Raw genomic sequence first — 21,386 nt, forward strand, 5'->3', positions numbered from 1 at the left:
GCAGACAGCTTTTAAATTTGGTATGCATGTCACTTATGCTATGGAAAAGGACTTGTACTTCCTATATCGATCTCTCAAACAGTTCCCGTGGTAGGATCAAAAATTGCTTGTAGGAATCAAAAGCTTTAGATCCAATTCTGATGTCCACGCAGACGAAATCGCGGCCAGAAGCTAGTATTCTATATATCCTACTAGCTGTCCCGGCGAACTTCGTACCGCAGATCTTTTTTTGATGAATGTTATATTTTAATACTTCTCATCCTATTCCGGACTAAGCGAAATCCCAAAAATTTAATATCATTAAAATTGTTCCAGCCGTTCTTGAGTTATAAATGGTGTAAGTAAAACTACTTTGTTTTATATATATAAAGATTTGATGTATGTTCTATCGATTGGCCAACAAAGAAGTTTCTAACACATAGACAAGCAAAAAAAGGTTCTTATAACTTTCAAAATCTCCGTCAGACGTCAAAGAAGTTTAATAGTATATTTTTTGTCATTTTAAATAATGCTTTAGAACATTTATTTCCACGACAATCTTTCTTAATAAAAATGATTTTGACAGTTTCGTATTGAAAATGAATTCCAGTAAATTTAGTCCGTGATAGACCACAACTGTGATGGAAACTAAATTAATACCAAGAAGAATGAACACCAAGAAATGCACAGTAGAACCTACCCCCGAGCCTCCACCATCCGACCCTTGTAAGGAGCAAAGGATCCAGCAGAAGATAAAAGCTGGTATCAAGGTAATAGACTTTTTCTGATTGCAAGGCGTACCTGTGAATATTATTGTAATGATAATATATGACTTTTTGTGTAAGAATTTTTGCCAAATGGCGGAACGGAAACTTTTATTTCCTTATTCTATTTTACAATATTATATCTTGTCGGCCGACAGGCGCAGTGGGCAGTCCCTGCTTTCTGAGTCCACGGTTGTGGGTTCGATTACCACAACTGGTAAATGTTTGGGTGACGAACATGATTTTGTTTCACTGTTTGGGTGGTTATCTATATGTTATAAGTATTTATGAAAAAAAAAAAAAAAAAAAATATTCAGCAGTCATCTTAGTACCCATAACACAAGCTACGCTTACTTTGGGGGTTAGATGGCGATGTGTGTACATATAATAAATAAATATACTACGACAATACTATTTATTTGTTATTATTCTTTTATATTTATTGTTTCAGTGTTTGGGTGGTTATCTATATGTTATAAGTATTTATGCGTATTATTCATAAAAATCTTCATCAGTCATCTTAGTACGCATAACACAAGCTACGCTTACTTTGGGGGTTAGATGGCGATGTGCGTACATATAATAAATAAATATACTACGACAATACTATTTATTTGTTATTATTCTTTTATATTTATTTATCTATTATTATTTTAATTATTACTCTTTGTTTAGAACTTAAAACTTCTCAAATAATATACATTGAAGTTGAGGGTTCGCGACTAAATCCATAATTGGCGCCATCTTTCTTTCTTGGTTTTTTTTCCACGGTACCAAAGAAGAAGCAAACATACAATTTATAGCCAAGCTAATATTAATTACTTAATTACTGTTGTTACTATTTAAATAATCAGTATTAATTAAATAAGGATTGTCTAAATTATATATGGCTTGCTAGTTTCTAATTTACTTGTTGTGTTCAGGTCTAAAGGGCGTGCTTGCCGGTGTAATTACAGACACATGTGGCTTAACCTTTGTCCCTCAACCTGAGGTGTATCAGGTTGATGGGCACAGGTTTGCACTTTGTAGACAGTGACGTGCACTGGGTTTCTTACCAGGGTATGCATACAGCAGTAAAATTGCATAAAGCGGCATAAACTCTCCTCCTATACGAGTTATATATCAATTTTAGGGTAGGCAGTTCTTTTGTGCCTGTATGAAGTGCACGCCACTGTTTGTAGACGACGTTCCTCCATGTTGCATCCTTTTATTATTTCTATAGGTGAAAAAATTAAAAATGAAATATCATGCTGATTCGTTAGGACACTTTTGTCAAAAAAATTTAGCTTAAGCACATGGAAATGACTTACCTTACCTTTGCCGCTAGGATCTGGAATGCCCTTCCAGCTTCCATTTTCCCCAGTGCCTACAATATGAGTACATTCAAATCAAGAGTGAATAGGCATCTCCCAGGCAAGCGCGCTCCACCTGAAGCTGCATCATCGCTTATCATCAGGTGTGATTGCAGTCAAGCGCTCAACTATAAACATAACAAAAAAAAATCTTATTATTGCGGATTATGTCGTTTAAGATATGCCCGTCATCCCCCATTGAACCGCCATCGCCGCCACCGCCGTGCCTTGCCCTTTGCATCGAGAAGATAAAAAACGTGCCAGTTGAAGTTTCCCAAGAGCCAGTCGTCTGCGTAGTTGAGAGAGAGGAAACTGGACAAGCTAGGTAATACCAGACTTCAAAAAATAAATACAAAATAATAAAATCATTTTATTTCAGGTCCGGGACCCATTTGACGGCCGATTGGCGCAGTGGGCAGCGACCCTGCATTCTGAGTCAAAGGCCGTGTGTTCGATTCCCACAACTGGAAGATGTTTGTGTGATGAACAGGAATGTTTTTCAGTGTCTGGGTGTTTATATGTATTTTACCAGTATTTATGTATATTGAATAAATATTCATCAGTCATCTTAGTACCCATAACACAAGCTACGCTTACTTTGGGGCTAGATGGCGGTGTGTGTATTGTCGTAGTATATTTATTTATTTATTTATTTATTTATATAAATTGAGAGATTAACATAAAATAATTATAAGACACTCTGATTAAAAAAATAAACGAATAAATAATTTATTAAAATCTAAAATTAAAATTAGAATAAATTAAATTACAATTAAAATTCAAAGGGGCAATGCTGCCAGCATCTTAGGAACTGTGCCTCGCTGCGGTGGTTTCGAGGACCTTTTAGATTTTATTTAGTTTTAAATAGTTTATTTTAGGTTATATTTATATTAAAATTCAACTATTTTATATTATTTCATGTTTGGAATCTGGTGCACTTTTCGCCAATGTTTAAAGAATACGTTGTCAGGGGATGCCTGAGCGACGATTCTCAGGAGATTATTATTAGAATTTTCGACGGTTTCCCAAAAACTCGCAATTCTTTTACGAAGCACAGCGTAGAAGTCGGGGACTCCGGCATCAGCAAACATGCCCGACGCGCTGCAATACCTCGCCTTTTTTAATAAAACGTGGAGCGCGTCGTTGTACTGTTGTACTAACTTAAAACAATGTAATTAATCACATTTCACCATCATTATCAACCTATTTCCAATGAAAAGGATTTCGGGACGGATTTAAAAACATACAGAACCCTAATTCAACTTTTATTGTATGCAGTGCATTGTCCAAAAAGAGTAAAAACGCCCCGCACACGTCTCACTTTACACCCGCTGAATGTTGCTAGCCCACAAACTTTTTAATAATAATAATTTCATAATTAATAATAATAATTAATTAATAATAATAATTTTTCCACTTTTTAACCTACTGCCAAAAAATGGAGGAGGTTCTCTATTCGGTGTATTTGTTTTAATGGTTGCTGGTTAACATCTGGTATTTTACTTGTTAAGGAATACAAAGTATATGATCTATATATAGTAACTTTCTACATTTTACTTGGCACTGACTTAAAAATGTTGTAGAAAATATAATTTCTTGCTTTTTAGCTGCATAACAAAGTAGGTTCTTTTTTGTCAAAAAATTTTTGTTTTTAGATACAAGCAGGAATTTTAATTTCATTTACTTGTCTCTTCTGCTAAAGGTGTGACAAGATAAAGGACATAAAAGCAGCACACCCCGATAATTCCTGGCCGGGCTGTTTGCCCGCTCCGCCTCCACCCCCTGCCCCCGAACCAGACCTCTGTGAAGTGCAGGCGAGGCAAGCCAAAATAAAAGAGTGCGAGGAACGAATGAAAAGGTATATTCGATGACGCAACATCACAATTGTATAAATCACTATGCAGCAACTATGAAGGGTTTAAAATTCGCCAATTTATTTAAATTAAAATTAAAATTGTATTCATTCAATGCATATTTACAAGACTCTTAATTCTAAAATTCGTAATCTTATCTCACAGGAAAAGATTTTTATAGTAGGTACTTTTCCATTTTGAAGTGTAAAATTGTTGCGAGATCCCACATTTCTGATTAGGCGTGACGAATTATCTATATCTAGATACGCATAATCTATTATTAAACACCTAAATGTCATAAAACTAGTTGCTATGATTTATTCTCTTTATATTTTGTATTTTAATTGTTGTTTATGTATGGTACCTAATTATAGATATCGTACGCCTGTATTAAACAAATAGCAAATGTAGTACAATTGATTATTGCTAGTTTTTACTCAAATGAGTTTTTTTCCTAATTCCACAGATATAAATTGTAAACATGGACAGACTAAAAAAATCTATTAGCTCAAACCTGGATGCGTTAATAGAAAAGTTTCGGACGGAAACCAATAGGCAATCTGAGGAAGATTTCATAAACACGAGACGATTAACCACAGAATCACCAAATAAACCTCCAGATATGGTACCGTCTCATGATATAGACAGACAAATTACTGATCTGGAGAGCTTGATAAAACGATTGCAAGACGAAATTATTGAAATGGCCAACGATGCTGATAAGCCGATAAAAGAAGATTTAACGGAATTGTTCACTAAAGCACATTATAATTTAGAAAATAGTGACGATAGCCAAAACGCAGACCAAAACAGTACAACTACATCAAAAAATTCAGATTCGGATCAAACAAACAGTCACGTTTTTCCTGTTATAATTCCCAATACTAGTCCTTTAAATGCAGATCATAAAAATAGCTCTCCTGATGATATTACTACTATTAATACTCCAAACGCTTCAAACCTTACAGCTACATTTGCAAATACAAGAAAAAACTTCGCTTTACTACAGGACGACGTGGAGGACGATATTGTAACCGAAAAAGCAGAGGATGTAAAACCGAGTACCACAAACGAAACGTTTGAGGACCTGAGGGCTGAAATTATGGCGAAAGTCATAAGTGAAGCTACGGGGTTGCCTTTGAATGATTCCGAAGAAGATTTGTAATGAGAAGTTTTAGTTAATTTCTTAATTAAAGTGTTGACTATATTTGAGAAAGATTTCATTTCATAACTAGCTGCTGCCAGATCCATGTTTTGTACATATCCCGTGGAAACTGTTTGTTTTATTGGGATAAGGGCCCCCCGAAAGTCAAATTGAGCAGGAGCTCCCTCCCTTTGGGCAGGAGCCCAAGCGCTATCACCGCATCAGTTTGTTAGGTAGAGTGGCATTTATATTAAACCTATACTCCTAATCGGTTTCTAATAAAAATATACTTTCTAATATCTAAAAATACGGTAATATAACAAACAAATACACAATATTGTTTCTGTGATAATTTATGTTTTGCAACATTAGATAAGCCGACTTTAGTAAAAATTAAAAAAAAAAAAAACCTGTGATTTTATATTTTTTTATTTAATTTATTGGCGATAACAATTTTAGTATATTCCATACAAAATACAACATTCAAATATATTTGATTTATTCTAAATACATAAAAATAATCCTAAAAAAATTATGGAAACAAGCAAGTGGCAGTTGACTAGAATTAACTCTAAATTATATTTAAGCAATATTAATTATAAACAGTGTTTATAAAAGTTATATATTTTATTATAAAGGATTATATATAATCTTAGTTTGCCTATTCAATATTTGTATGCATAAAGTTTTGTAACCGGTATTTATTTTCAAGGATCCGAATAATCTCTTTTATAGCTTAGTTTTTAGTTTTCTATAGCTATCTGGGGCCTAATTGTGACAGCGCAAATCCGTGGATGCCGATTCAATGCGATGGTCGATAATTACTGACAAAGCTCAACGAGTTTTGAAGCTGTCAATGGGCGGGACACAAATCAATTGATTGATTGAGTCAGAATCCCCAGCTTTAGTTTTAAGACAATCTCGTTCGCTTCGTCGTTTTAATATTTATTGCCGCATTTTGTCTTTGAGTAAATCCCAGATAAGTAAAACTGTGTATGGGTACCCAGGGGGCAGGAGAGAAAATCACACAGACAAAAATGAAAAAGTATAGTTTCGGCTTCTGTATCGATTATAGAGGGCGCACCTAAAAAACAATTCACAAAAACGCCGCGAACGATCTAACCTAAAAAAATCTCACTTGCCCCACCGTAGACCAGAAGCAGGGTACGCCCATGGTTCTATGATAATGTATTGTAGGGATTAAAAAATGCCAAAAGACTTATGTCCAGCTGACGTCCTGTTTTTATATGATGATCATAAAATCAGTGGAAATCTCTCTATATTTAGAGAGAGAGTTATTACTCTCTCTTATCTAAATAACTAGATGGATAAGAGACTTTAGGCCTCTAAATAGTAGGATTATATAGATCGGATTAGCTCTATTAAAAGTCCAATCGTTTAATACCCGGTGGAAAGTCAGCCTAAGATCGGAACTAGTGAGACTAAAATATAAGATAAGAAGATGAGTTTGATTATCTTCAAATACCAGTTACAAGAAACCGAAACACCTTACGTTCCATTAGGTCACTTTATGAAATTATCTTATCCCATTATTTTTATCTGCCTTAGTAACACCTACATCGACTATAATCGTATAAAATATTGAAAATTTTTGGCACATTCCTTATAGATATTAAATTACTACATATGCTGGTAATTTCTATCATTTTAAATATTTAAGGCACCTCGCCACTCATTTTGTATTATTATAAAATATAATATTCTAAAAATATTAATATTATAAATAGTATTAGAGGTATTGTAATATATATAAATGTCTTAAGTTAATTTTGTATAGGTAAAATAGAAAAGTTTTATTAATATATTAATGAGTAGATATACATATTATAGTAAAAGCAATGTTTGCGAAAAATGCAAAATACAAGTATTGATTTACGCAAAGCAGCGCATTTAAATGGAAGAGAGTACAAAAAAAAATTAACAATTGTTTCCACTCCACAATAATATAATCTAGAGATTAAGAATATTTTAAACTATTTGACACTAACTGTGCATAAACAATTTTAGTTGGACTAAAATAAAAGATAAAACAACTTCTTCAAAAATAGACTAATTACGATTTAACTTTTTCATAAACATATTCTAATAAAAAAATAATATTATTATTGAATATTTGAAAAAAAAAAAATATTTTGTTGTGCCATATAAAAATACTATACATTTTTTTTATACCTTAACACCTTCAAAATTCTTGTACTTTATTCAAATAAACCAACCAACATACAAAAGACCCATTAACACACATAATATCTATATATTTAATATAATATAAATAAATAACACATGAAAACAAGACACAAAGTACCTATCAATAGACTAAAATGATTGGAAACAGTACTAAATTTTTTACCGAACGCTACTAATAAATTCTAAATAACTACGTATCTAAAATCAGTTTTGAGAAACAACAATACCTAGGTACATTCTTGTAAAAGCCTTTTTTTTAAACCAAACATATTTTATACTCATCGTTCGATAACGGTTGATAGACTATTTACTAAATTTTAACTTTTCTATCAGGATGATGTCATACATCATTTTTGAATGGCCTCAAAACTGATTTCCGAATACTAAAAACACCTAAAATATTCAACAAAAATCTTCCCGCCTCTTGCCTCAAAGCCGAAGCGCACAAAAACCCAAAAAGGGAACAAACCCGTGCGGTTGTCAACCGTACGGGTGGGAATAGGGAACCAAAACAACACGTATTAGCCCGTTATTTCATTCTCGGGGACTGGGTTGGTGGCTGGTGAAAAGGGTGGTACCGTCCTGATAGTACACTTATCTGAAAGGAAAATATTCTATTAGTTATGACAAACTTTTAAAGTAATTAGAAGGCTTCTACCTTGGCTAGTTACCAGCCTTCAGTTCCAGTACGAAATGGAAATTGAGTATGGTTTTGCTACATTAAGAAGAGTAATCTACTTGACTAAACATAACATCATAACATCGTAATATTATAATTATTATTAGTTTAAAAATAATGTTACTGATTTTTGCACGCCAGTCTTGGCTGAATATGTAGATCATGAATACGCATAACATCTATGTTTTTTGTACCAGGTTCAAGCAAAAAAAATGTAATAAATAAATATGTATCTAATAAAACTCCAATACTCCTAACAAGTTAGCTACCATATTAGGCAATAGTCAATCAGAATAATAAGTAAAAATAAGAAGTAGATCTTACAGAAGAAACAAACAATAGTAGTTCGGTTGATCTCTGGTGACTAAATTAAGTTTGTCGGTACTTAGGCACCTATGATGATGAAATTGACCTTTCCCGGAAAAGCCCGAGAACTGTTCCATTTTTTACAGATGTAATACTATTAATACTTAAAATCAGATATTTGTTAAGTAGTGATATAAAAAGAATTGATTTTTAATAGCCTAATATAAAATAAAAGGGTTACTGTGTTTTTATAAACAAACAACTTTATAAACAAAAAGTGGATATAACAGTCGACTTACAAGAAATGGTCATAAATTAGTGACATCTGCATATCGTCTGCGAAAGGTGCAGAAGTCATTTGTGGGACTGAGTATACGCTTTTATAATATAATTCCTAAGGTAATTTTGGACTTACCAATGCATAAGTTTAAAGAATGTGTTAAAACACATTTATTACAGCGAGGTTATTATACAATTGATGAATTTCTTAATGACAAGGTTGCTTGGAAGCATCCGGCTCCGCTTTCATCTCTCACAAGATAGAAAAATGAATTTTGAAATGTAAAATGTAAATTGTTAATGTTGGTAAAGAGCAACTGCTGAGTTTCTTGCCGGCTTCTTCTCGGTAGAATCTGCCTTCCGAACCGGTGGTAGAGTCACTACACACGGACAGACTTGACGTTTCAAAAGTGCTTATATTAGGCCTACTTGAAATAAATGAATTTTGAATTTTTCATAACTTATCTATATATATTATAATTAAAAAAAACTTTAAGTCAATGAAGAACTACCTATTATTTTATTTTAGTTTATCTAAAGATAGATAAAAAATGGACTAATGTAGGTAGATACAGTTGCTTACCACATCAGCAGGTTCTTCACAGTTGCGTCGTCGCTCTTGTAATAGAATTTGATTGGCGGCACTGAAAATTTGTTGAAAAATATATTTATATACATTTTTATGCAAAAATATTACGACTAAATTGGTCTACACGCAGCAATCCGTCAATTGACGATTCGACGCAACTTATATCCTTACTATATAGACATATATGATAAAAAGAAAACATCACATAACCTATTATTTTCAGAGATATTTTACCTTTTTTTTTAAATGAGTTTTTATTTTTAACAATATTTTGACAAAAAAAAAAATAGCAAAATTAAATCAATATTTACAAAAAATATAAGCCATCTAACTGTTCACTTATGCGAATGGTACCCCCTTTGAATTTGTAGACTTAGGCGTTGGGCTAAATGAGCGCCAGTTCTTGGGTCACCAGACGTCAAGGCTAATTTTTGGGCCACGATGTTGATAAAAAATTTCGTGTCTTAAGACCATAGGCCCAGAGTCTCAATTGCGAGCGCCGAAAACCGTAGTCAATACAAATAACGAAGTTGAAGGAGATGTGGCGGTAATTGTTAGTACGTGTGAAAAAGTGTCTTACGTATCCATTTCCTCCTGCGTGAGATCGAGCGCCTCCTGAATCTCGCGCGCCGTGCTCGAGATGAACTCTTGGTCACAATACTTGCCCAATCCTTGCTGCGTCAGAACCTATGGCATGAACAATAAAATGTTCATAATTTTCTTTCATACGAAATAATGTCTGCGCTCCCTACTACAAAGCACGGGTCTCCTCCCACAACGAGAAGGGTTTAGGCTGTAGTCCACCACGCTGGTTACCTAGTGCGGTTTGGTGGAATCCACTTACCTTTGAAAACATTATGGATAACTCTCAGGTATGCAGATTTCCGCACCATGTTGTCCTTCCTCGCTGAAGCAAGTGATAAAAACGCACATAACTTAGAAAAGTTAGAGGTGCTCGGATTCGAACTCGACCACCGAAAGTAATAACCACTGGGCTATCACCGCGACACTTTGTATTGCTCTCCAATTGATCGACGCTTTTTTTGGAGTAATAATAGACGGACCAAATATGACCCCTCCCAACCGAAACCTCCAATCAGCAGGGCTAGAACAGGCAGGGGACAAAAAATATATCCCCCGATTATATCCTCTGACAAAGGATATTATTAACGTCACCTGCTAAAGCAAGGGAACGGGGAATAGGAGAAGATTACCCCCGTTGTTTTTTTACATATATTATTTGGTTATTATTTCAACTTTTGCACCAATGCTCTGAGAGTGGATAAAGCTGTGGGAGAAGATACATTTTTATCCTTTCCCGGGGAGATAATTGTCTCCTTTCCATGCTAACCGTGCAGAGGATCCATCTCCCCAAAGAAACAGAAGAAAAATCTGAAATTATGAATTTCCGCATTGCCTCTGCTGGGGATTGAACCCGGGAGCTCAAAATTACAAGACCACAGTGCTAACCACTGCGCCATGGAGAGGTCGACAGATTATGTGCAAATTAAAAAGACCTACACGGGTGATAAGGTTCTCCGCCGGATTCTCTACACAGTAAGGCACGTCGAGGTTCTGTCTTGGCGTTCTGTCACGATCTGTGGAAAACATACCATAGATAACTTATATACTTTAATTTTTTAACTTATGCGATCATGCTACTCGCTAGCCCTACAAGGTAGGTAAAAGAATACACCTTTAGTACACAGAGTTAATAACATACAGAACCGTGTACACGACTAATTTTTAAGCTTCAAAAAACACTCCAATTTAGTAGTGTTTCCCGAACAGGCAGGAACAGATAGTCACATTTCATTTAGCACTTCACAGTAATCAATTTAACTCTAATGTACCAAACGTTCCCTTGTATTAATAATATAACAATTATTTAATTAATACTTTAGCACAGATTTTTGTTTAACGTCTAATTTTAAGGCTGTTACATCAACTTTAATTTATTTTAATTATTAATTATTGCCCATTGTTTTTTTTACATTAATATAAGTTTTATTATTTAATTTATAAAACCTACAATGTATGACATTCATGAGTGCTGTAACTACACTATATTCAGACACAATAAACTGCGGGCAATAATGGCTAAATGTGGGTTCTGTATGTTCTTAGCTCTGTGCTTTAGTATTAGTAAATTCATTAAAATATAATAACAGAGTAATAATAACTCTGTAGAGAAAGTTTGTGGTATTCTTTCATTGTAATTATATCGAGACTCAAATTTTATTTGTATCGAATAAAGAAAAATCACGTGCAAAATAAAGTGCAGTTAATTGTATAGTTTTAACAAAAACAAATTTTATAATTTCACATAATATCACATAAACGTTTGCCCTGAAAACATAAGATTCATGCTGTTTTAAACACCAACATAATCAATGATAAAAATCGTTTAAATAAGAAAAAAGCGAGAGGAATTAAAAAAAAATTTAAATTATTAGTATCATACCAAACTGTAATACTGTAAATAAATATATAAATTTACAAAGAAGAGTTTGAAAATATGTGGTTCTGATAAATTGGTCCTAACTTGGCTGCGCAAAAATGTTAGCATCATAAAATCTAGACACGGCTAGACTGGTGGTGAAGATATGTTAAAGGATTAAATACGTTATATTATTACCTAGTCTTCGAAAAGTGCGTTGCCAGTGATGACTTACGGATCGGAAACGTGGTCGCTTAATATGGGCCTCATTAGAAGGCTCAGAGTCACTTAGCGGGTGATGGAGAGAGCTATGTTGGGAGTATATCTATCTACGTGATCAAATCAGGAATGAGGAGATCCGTAGAAGAACCAGAGTTACCCGACATACGAGTAGCTTAGCGAGTCGCAAAGCTGAAGTGGAAATGGGTGGGGCACATAGCTCGGGCAACCGGTAAACACTGGGGTTGGAATGGCGGTCAGGTAAACGCAGCGTTGGTCGGCCCCCAACGAATTGGACAGACGACATCAAACGAGTCGCTGGGAGCCGCTGGAAACAAGCGTCCCAGGACCGTGGATTTAGGAACTCCCTACAGAAGACCTATGTCCAGCAGTGGACTTCAATCGGTTGATGTGATGATGATGATGATTATGACCTAGTGGAATAGGTTATTTTTAATTCGATTACGAGGAATCGTAACAATCTATCTATATATATATATAAAAGAGAAAGTGTGTGGGTATGTCCCGTATAAGCTCCGAAAAATCTGGACCGATTTCAATGAAACTTTCAGGGAATCTCCGGATTGACCTGGCGAATAGGTAATCCTGTGAAGTTTGGGGACGATCGGAGCACTCCTATTTTTGAACTGTCAAACTGTCAAATACAGCTTTTATTTACTATGATGATATTCTATTATTGGGTGTACATGGGTATAGGTAATGATCTTCACCCGCTCGAGAACAGAATGAATACGGAGAAAAATAAATGATTTAATATATTATGAGTCTTAAATTTAAAATTTAATGATGTACCTAAGTTTATTGTTTAAATAAAATAAAGCAAAATCTAGCCCGGCGAAGCGGGCTGGGTACGCTAGTGACTATATGAATTTCTTGTGTCATTTCTTGTTTAAAAGTCCTTTTCTGGCATTTTTAAGTTTGTTCCAATAATTTGTGACGTTATTTTCGGATTACTATAGAGAAGACACTTCGATGAAGTCGAGATCAGCTTCGCTCGCCTAGCATAAATAAGAACTATTTTTTTGACAGCAGTCATTTTTCTGTACCTTAGTATTTTCACAACCAAATCAGCACAAACATGTTAGTGGAATATGCGTAAATAAAATGAAATGCAAACACATTCAGAACACACTAAAACTGACTTACAGTTTTTTCTCATACTCTGCATTAAATCGTTCGACGTTTGTCTGGAAACGTTAATTTATTAACTACTCGGATCTTTATGCTGATGCCAGAAACTCCTCATATCTTGAGGAGCGGTTAACAAATTTCATTTTTCTTCCCGCTTGTTTTAAAATTGTTTGATTTGATTTTTAACAGTTTTAACGATATTTTTTATAGTTTTTCCTCTTTCGGTAGGTATTACATACCTGTTTCTTTATTTTAAAATTAACTCTTTTTTTTTTATAAATTTCATAGTAAACAAGAAAAAATTTGAAAATTTGTGTGATATACAATTATTAATTATACAACATGCAGTTTACAGATATTTTATAAATTACACATTCTAAACATACCGTAAAAATAATATTCTATATTTTATAATATAATAATATTTTCAATTAAGGCATCAATATAAAGATTAGGTGTACCATAATTTTAATGTGCCATGATGTGACTGGAAAAAAAACATGGAGACAACAATAATAAACATAACATAAAAACTAAAATAATACCTATTTCTATTAAAATAAGAATGGTTTTCTATTTTGGGGAAAAATCAAAACTGGCTGGCTGAGCTTTTGAGTTTCAAATATTTTCATGTATATAAAAATTGTTAAAAAGCAGCAGTAGCCTAGTTTTTTATTTCAATTTCTTCGAAAAAATTCATAAAATGTCAGAAAAGTCGAATATGTCACAAATAATACATATTTTACTTTTTCAAAAATGTTAATATCTGATCGATAAAAATTACGTGAAATGGAAATTATTTTGGGATGAAGAAATAATTTTCTCAACTGACTAGTAACAAAGTTCATGAAATATTAGAAGATTTAATTTAGCTCGTGGCCATATATTGTTTTATTAAGTGGTCTAGGGCTTGGCAATAATCAAAATTACGAACAAATAAATAAGTACCTATAAAAACAAAAATATAGTTAGGTCGTAATAAAAATAAGGTAATATTTTTCGTCTAGCAACAGCAACGCAGTTATTTCATTCAATACCTGCTAATACTCATTGGTAAGACTAAATAAATAAATATATTATACATTCGGTATTTAAGAAAGAGCCTAAAAAGGGTGCGACCGGCGCGGTGCAGCTGTGACCTCTCTCTGCGGCTTTAGTTATTTAATTGTTGAAATGCTGCACTTTATGTGACTAAAATTTGTAGTTAGCTGATAATAACTTATGTCCCTATAATCTTTAGATCGAAAAGATGAAGCAGTCCGCTTGTGTTAGACGATAGGAATGAACGTATATTTGCATCAATATAGAAACAGGTTAAACTCACTCGATAGCTTTGAAAATCCTTTCGGAGTCTTTGCCATGCAGTAGAGGCTGCATCGCTATCTCTTCATCACCATCACTTTGATTGCCGTCATCTTGTTTACTCCTATAAAACAAATTTTATCAAAAACCCAAAACTAAAAGATTCAATGCTACCACCCTACCCTCCGCTTGCGGGGCTTTTGAATGCCCAAGCAACCGGCGGTCAGGGCTCCAGAGTGAGGAACCTCCTCACAATACGCGCCGTTTCAAGGACTACTGCCTTCTGTATCCGACCCTTGATCCAACAATCAAGCGAAAGCTTCTTAAGATGTTGGTCGAAGCTTTCCGCGAGAAGACCATTGACTTAAACGACGATCTGAACAATAACGGTCGACTCAACATTCCACACGGCGGTAATCTCGTGAGCAAAGTCCAAGTATTTAGATACTTTTTCCTTTTCAGCTTTCACCAGATTATCTTCATGTGAAATAGTAATGTCAACAATTATTGCACGGCGCACTGATCGATCGACTAGCACTATATCAGGTAGCTGTAATATACCTGTCAGTGATAATCGTTCGATCAAGGTAGAGCAATGCACTGCTATTTTCAAGAACTGACGCCGGGTCGTACCTATAGTAAGGCATCTCAAAATCGATAAGGCCGAAGAGCAAGTTGTTGATGAAATTATTATCATTATCATTATCATCATCAAAATCATCATCATCATTCCTGTTACTAACACTATTTGCTAAATATAAAAAACTAACGTGCGGGTACTTATGTAGACGCGTTAGAAGTTATACTTCTTTGCGTAACAAGATAACAATCTTTTCAGAAATGTTATCTTACCTTATACTACGTTTGTAGAAAAAACTACCCTAACAATGCTTAAAAGGTATTTAAAACATTGAAAGTTTTATTATAACGCCATTATCTAGTTATCTCATTGTCGGACCACCAAGTTTCACTAAACATTAAAACTTGAATTTTTTTTACAATTGAATCATTTAAATCACCGGAATGAACCCGCAGACTTTGACAATTGAAACTGTTTACTGTCAAACCTTACAGCTGATTTCAGGGTGCCGGTTTTTTGTGACGGTGCCCGTAAAAAGTGAGCGGGTCGACGATGTATTCTCCTCTCACTCGGTTTTCTTAACTACTTTCATCCTGTTAAAATCGTGTAACCATATGCGCGCGCATTTCGTTACATCGTATAATTTGATTTTTATGATTTTTTCGTAACGCTGCTAAAGAAGTATAGCTTCACTAATTCCAATCCAGCCGTTTTAGAGGCAAACACACGGAAGAATTATACAATTTAATATTTAGTAATCACTGTAACAGCGTAACTTACAGGTCATCATCAAGTGGCAGTTTTCCATCCATGCCAAGTTCTCTTTGCATCATCACACTCAGTGACTGACTATTCTTCATCGGACCTGAATGCAAGAAGTTAAGTTTATGCTAGATCTATTATAAAGATAATAATGTCTCGTTTATTTCAGGCTGTACCCATCTTAATATAGGTTGATATTTACTAATAACAACTACAACACAATAAAATAAAAAAAATATAATTCTCAAAGTGTAAAAAGACTAGACCAGAGATTGCAGAAGCATATTGAATAGAAGTCATATCATTTTAGGGTTAGTGTTAATAAGATCTGCAAATGATGTAGAATTTCAAGTAAAATAACTCTATAGTACTCTGGCAAAATCACGAGCAACAGCTTGTAATACTATGTAATTGTATACGCACCTTTTGACTTTTTCGACACAGGAGGACGATAGAAGCTTTCTCGTCCTTTTTTGATACTTGTCCATACCGCGCCGAACAATGTGTGATTTCGCTGCAAGAATTAATTAATAGAGTCAAGAATAAACTCAGTATTATTTTTCTACATTTTGTTACAGACACTATAAAGAGGCTTTGAAATTTGGTCTTAATATAGATAGAACATCTTTTTATTTCTTTTCAAAAGAAATTCAAAATTCAACGATCATTTATTTCAAGTAGGCCTAATATAGAAACTTTTGAAGCGTCAAGTTTGTTCTGTTTGTAGTGACTCTACCACCAGTTTGGAAGGCAGATTCTACCGAGAAGAAGCCGGCAAAAAACTCAGCAGTTGCTCTTTTCCAACATCATTTTACAATTTAACAATCACTGTTCTATCTTGTGTGAGAAGAAAGCGGAGCGGCTTGCTTCCAGGCAACCTTGTTATTTATCTCATAAATTATTATCTATTAAATATTTGTTTACCACCTCTTTGTTATTTCTTGCAATAAATCTGGGTTTAACGAAAACTTACAAAAAACCAAGGAACAATGTTAATTATCATAGATGAAATACGTCATAGGTTAGTTTTAGCAGAAAACTAACCCTATGCATAGGCTCCACCATTTCCGTGACAACCTCATCCAGATTCCCAGATATAGCTCTCTTTAACTCCGGTCCAGCTTCGTGTAACTTCCGTAAGCCAGCCTGCAAGGTCATCTGATTGTTCTTCATCGCCTCTTGCTCTTTCTTCTTACGGAACCTGTTCAGTAGTATTGCTGTTTTAAATATTGTCTTTGTAAGAAGTTTTTGGTAGTCACTAACTTGCTTTCCGTGCTTATTTTTATTGCAAAATCGTCATCTAAATTATTGGATTCACAAGGTGTATTTCCAAAGCTCATGCGATATAGCCAAGTTAATAGTCTCGCCATGTTAAGCAATTCTTGCAAATATCCTATATCAATATTACTTAATAATGTTTTGGGATATCATCTAACACCTGAATTTAATACGTTATATATTTAATAAAACATCTTCAGATCAAACTATCAAGTTAGTATAGCCATTTTTATCTACAAAGGAAAATGGAGAAAGATAGCACTGCTCAATTCAATCTGCGATCTAATAATTTTGGGTGTGATTGATTATTATTTTTGGCATTCAACAGCCTACGCACTGGAATGTCGTAAATTGATACGGAAAAAGGTGGGGAGTTCAATAGAAATAGCTAAATAGATCGACGTCAACTACCGTACAGTGTAAGTTTTCTTACAAGTTTCCAACTAGGCATCAAAATACCTTATTCAAAATTAGTTGTTGTATTTTCAAACGTGGATTGGGTTTTACGAACAGGATTTGCCGCGCCAAAAAATATATATCAAATACAGAGAATTTTGGAACCATCGTGGTGAAAAATGAATTAAAGTGAGTGTTTTTTGAGTCTGAACGATTTTATTAAAATGTGTGGTTAAATAAGTCTGTGAGATACTTTAACAAACACTATACGATGATAAACGAAGTGATAAAACTAATTACAGTAACGATCAAGTATTTGTAAGATACCACTAAAAACAGTACTCTACCAAAGATAGAGCTTGTCTTCAAATTTCTAATTATCAGAAAAAAAAATTAAAGCTCATACCACGAAAATTGACCAACTCTAATAAATCGAAACTTGTTTTATGTGGCTAACTTTATTGTTACTGTCAGGATTAATCTCAAACCACTAGTGAATTTAGATTAAAATATATATATATAATATTATTTGCAATAGGTAGAGATATAAAAAAAATTAAATGAGCTAAAAAAAATAAACATGCCCCAAAAATATTTCAAATTATTTAAAAGTCGTGCTCTAAACTAAATTATTCAAATAATTTAATGAAGTGATAAAAAGTGCATTACAGAAAATCAAATCATACAAGTTTAAATTGTTAATAAAAGTAAAAAACATCTTCAAATAGGAAGTACAGATGTGTCAAATAAACTAACGCAGACCTATTTCAATGATTTATTCATAGAATGTCCACCAATCCACACGGAGCCAGCGTGGTGGATCACGACCTAAACCCATCTCATTCTGAGCCCTGTAGTTGGACTGTAATTGATGACTGTAGTTGGGTTGATGATGATGATGATGATGATGATGATGATGATGATGATGATTCATAGATCACAGATGATATGATTTATAAGCAATATTATTCATCTAGAATTCTTATGACAAGAAATCCATATTAATTTATAATAAATAAAAAATTAATGCAAATGACAAAATATATTTACAAATTATGAAAACAGCCATGAGTTGCATAATTTTAAATTTCCATCAAAATTTAATGGATTTTAAATTATAAGGAAGAGGGAAAAATCTTGCAAAAAAAGCAAAATTCTTGGTCTTGTATTGTCATATATGTACGCCAAGGATTAAGCAAGCATAAAAATACAGCGGTCTTCGAAATTGGTTGCTTAAAATTTGAATGTGGACTTACGCATGGTTCCTATAAAATAGAAATAATACTGTTAAATTTGAATATTAGTACTAAATACGATATACAACTACTGACATTGACTAGCTACTATACTCTGTTCGTTTAGGAATTCCCAACAATTAAAAAATGGAATAATAACAATAAAATATTATTTTATTTATTATTAAATTATGATAAGCATAGCCTGTAAATATAAAATTAACCGTCTCATATTGATTTTAAAATAATAACATATTTCTTGTAAAAAAAAAAACAAGGAAATCACAAAAAAATAATATCTTTTGTTTTGTTTCATTGCTTGAGAATCTATAAACAAACAAGATTTCACATATACTACTATGCTGAAGATAATCATAAGATAACCAAATAATACAGTCATAATAATTGCATACCCAATAATAATATAGTACGTTCAGGCATTACATTAAGTACATAGAACAAACTGAAGCAATACTGGGGAAAAAAAAAACTTAAAATATCAACAGATAGTACGATAAAAGATCAAAAATATTTTAATCAAATAATATCAAAAGTAATGCACAAATAAAAGGATCGCGTTTTTCATTATAAAATGACTGTGAAATTGATACTTTTGATAAAAAAAATACACCATATAAAGAACATATACAGTAAAGAATCACCTCAATTTAAACGCCCAGTAATATCTTAATTTAAAATCACTTGACTGAGCTCAACAAACTCTGATAGTGGATGATTTAGTTGGCAATGTTCAAATATTTCAAAAAAACACTCAACTAATCAGGTATGGAAGCCAAAATAAAAAAAATCCCTTCGTTTAAAATTTGCACGCTCGCAAACGTGAAATTTCTATAGCGATGCTTCTCATCTCAAATAGTCTCGGATTTTATGCTAGAGATTTTTCCTGTACAAACATTCTGCAAAGGCAAGAATCTTAGTGACGGCGTAGTAGATTTTTTTTATATTTTGGAACATACTTTTTGCCATATAATATACTTGAATCAGCGCAATCTGAGGGTTCAATAAATGTGTTACTGTAGATCGCGGATGAACTTGTTTTTTTAACCGAAAGCGCCAATTTGATTCTACTGAGAAGGCTCGAGTAAAAAACTCAGTGATCATTTAATAGAATAAGATAATACCTTCTAAAGTAATCCTGTATAAGGAAAGTAGCGTAGAATTTTCCAACAGTGATTTCATTAGGATCACCGGGCGGCGGTACTACTTGATCTAGAAGCTTCGGTGACGTTCGCTTCCAGATTTTCTTGATGATAGCACGCAGTTCCGTGTTACATTTGTCTATTACTCCTATATGACGAGAAAATAGCCAGTTAATAAAAAGCAATTTGAATTTAAAATATAAATAGGTGAGCGCTACAAAATGATTTTTGGCCAACCCACGGTTACAGGAAGCAAAGTAAAATTTAATTCCAGATCTTTGTTATTACTAAAGCATAAAAAAGAGAACAGTAACAGATTAAGGATTGACAAAAAATATAACTAAGTTTGATATGTCTACAATTTTACATTGAACAAGTGTTTTTAAGGATCTGCGTGATGTTAAATGGCACGCACAAAAATATTGGGGTTCCAGCATGGAAATATTTAGTTCTAGAGGATTATAGCAAGGGAATTTGTTGTTCTGAAGATTATATGTGTTGTTTTTATAGGAAAAAACCTTTGCTACGTTGAACTTTGCTACACTTCTTCTTCTTCACGAACTTCAGATATCTCAATAACGACTTCAAATTCTTCTAACATAAAACTTATTAACGAAAACAAGATATACCTGAGGTTTTTATTTGCAGCTGTGTCCGTACAACTGCAAATAGTGTGGCATTGAAGTTAACAGTACCATCCGAGTTGAGGGGCATATTCATCGATACCAACCTCTTGCATGCCGTTCTATGCGGGCATAGCTTGCCGAAACCTTGGAAATAATAAACGAAATTTTATTCATAATCATGATATTTATGCGATGGTCTAGTATCCTCAGTTATCCTCAGATGGTCTAATATTCCTATGAATAGTCTATCACTCAGGAAGTCATCTACGTCTTGAAAAAAAGTTGCTTGACTAGTAAAGACTAGTGTTTAGACTAGCTCATGCATTTTTTTTATATTTGACTAGGTTGCATTACACGGCCTAGAAAGTTATCTACATTCGCTACGTTTGACAGTTTTTGGAAAGTGGAAACTAAAGTGATCCTCTATTTTATCCTAAAGTTGATAGCATATTTAGAAAAAGATATTACTAGATATGTTTACATTAAAAAAAAATGGGGAGCCTATATAATTGATTATAGCCAATAGAAAGCAAGGTGTACCTTGCCCTCTATATTGACACCAGAACTGACGCATCTAGAATCTGTTCAATACCGAATAAACGCTTTAAATTATACATTGAAATCTGTATCTATTTATTTTATATTTACAGTCAGTAGGATAAGTAACTCTGATACACAACCAGCATTCGATAGATAAAGCTAATGCTGGTAATAACGAAACCTATCGTTTGTGATCAACCAATGCTCATGTCGTAGGTAATGTGGAATCAACTTCAAGAACCTCTTACATACCTAATGGTGGACTAATTTTTCTTAAAAGTGTCACTACGTCCAGGTGCTTGATTCTCCCCTTTGCATCTGGATCATACTCACTCCATAATCTGAAAATTTAAATATTTTTTGAATAACGATTACTGATAGCTTTGCGGATTTGTTTTGCAATTACTTATTGCTTCGGAACATGGTCTTAACTTTGAAATAGTTCATGGTCACCCAGCAAGAGACGATAAGAACTGAGTTTTGAGCTCTGAGTATCTCTACTTTTTCTTGCCCTAAACCCATGTCTACTTCAAAGTTGATGAT

The 21,386-nt window shown here is 33.6% G+C and overlaps 2 protein-coding genes across 2 annotated transcripts in view; one reads left to right on the plus strand and one right to left on the minus strand.

Annotated features, from left to right (window-relative positions):
• Positions 1-506: 506 nt before the first annotated feature.
• On the plus strand, positions 507-4,494 carry LOC120634545 (wiskott-Aldrich syndrome protein family member 1-like). Its single transcript, XM_039905235.1, has 4 exons — positions 507-749; positions 2,275-2,420; positions 3,798-3,953; positions 4,415-4,494. The coding sequence occupies exons 1-4, from the start codon at positions 621-623 to the stop codon at positions 4,425-4,427; spliced, it is 444 nt and encodes a 147-aa protein (XP_039761169.1). The 5' UTR covers positions 507-620; the 3' UTR covers positions 4,428-4,494.
• A 2,931-nt stretch (positions 4,495-7,425) lies between these two features.
• Positions 7,426-21,386, minus strand: part of LOC120634607 (muscle calcium channel subunit alpha-1-like) — an 82,700-nt gene continuing 68,739 nt past the window's right edge. Inside the window, exons 37-49 of the mRNA XM_039905337.1 lie at positions 21,096-21,184; positions 20,307-20,447; positions 19,660-19,825; positions 18,539-18,547; positions 16,653-16,809; positions 16,032-16,122; positions 15,627-15,711; positions 14,289-14,390; positions 12,980-13,020; positions 10,675-10,751; positions 9,734-9,840; positions 9,148-9,208; positions 7,426-7,898 (exon numbers count right to left, since the gene is read on the minus strand). Of these exons, the coding sequence (XP_039761271.1) occupies positions 7,830-7,898; positions 9,148-9,208; positions 9,734-9,840; positions 10,675-10,751; positions 12,980-13,020; positions 14,289-14,390; positions 15,627-15,711; positions 16,032-16,122; positions 16,653-16,809; positions 18,539-18,547; positions 19,660-19,825; positions 20,307-20,447; positions 21,096-21,184 (1,195 nt within the window). The 3' untranslated portion in view covers positions 7,426-7,829. The remainder of the gene's footprint in view (positions 7,899-9,147; positions 9,209-9,733; positions 9,841-10,674; positions 10,752-12,979; positions 13,021-14,288; positions 14,391-15,626; positions 15,712-16,031; positions 16,123-16,652; positions 16,810-18,538; positions 18,548-19,659; positions 19,826-20,306; positions 20,448-21,095; positions 21,185-21,386) is intronic.

Source organism: Pararge aegeria, chromosome 24 (genome assembly GCF_905163445.1).
Source record: "Pararge aegeria chromosome 24, ilParAegt1.1, whole genome shotgun sequence".
Taxonomy (NCBI): Eukaryota; Metazoa; Arthropoda; class Insecta; order Lepidoptera; family Nymphalidae; genus Pararge; species Pararge aegeria.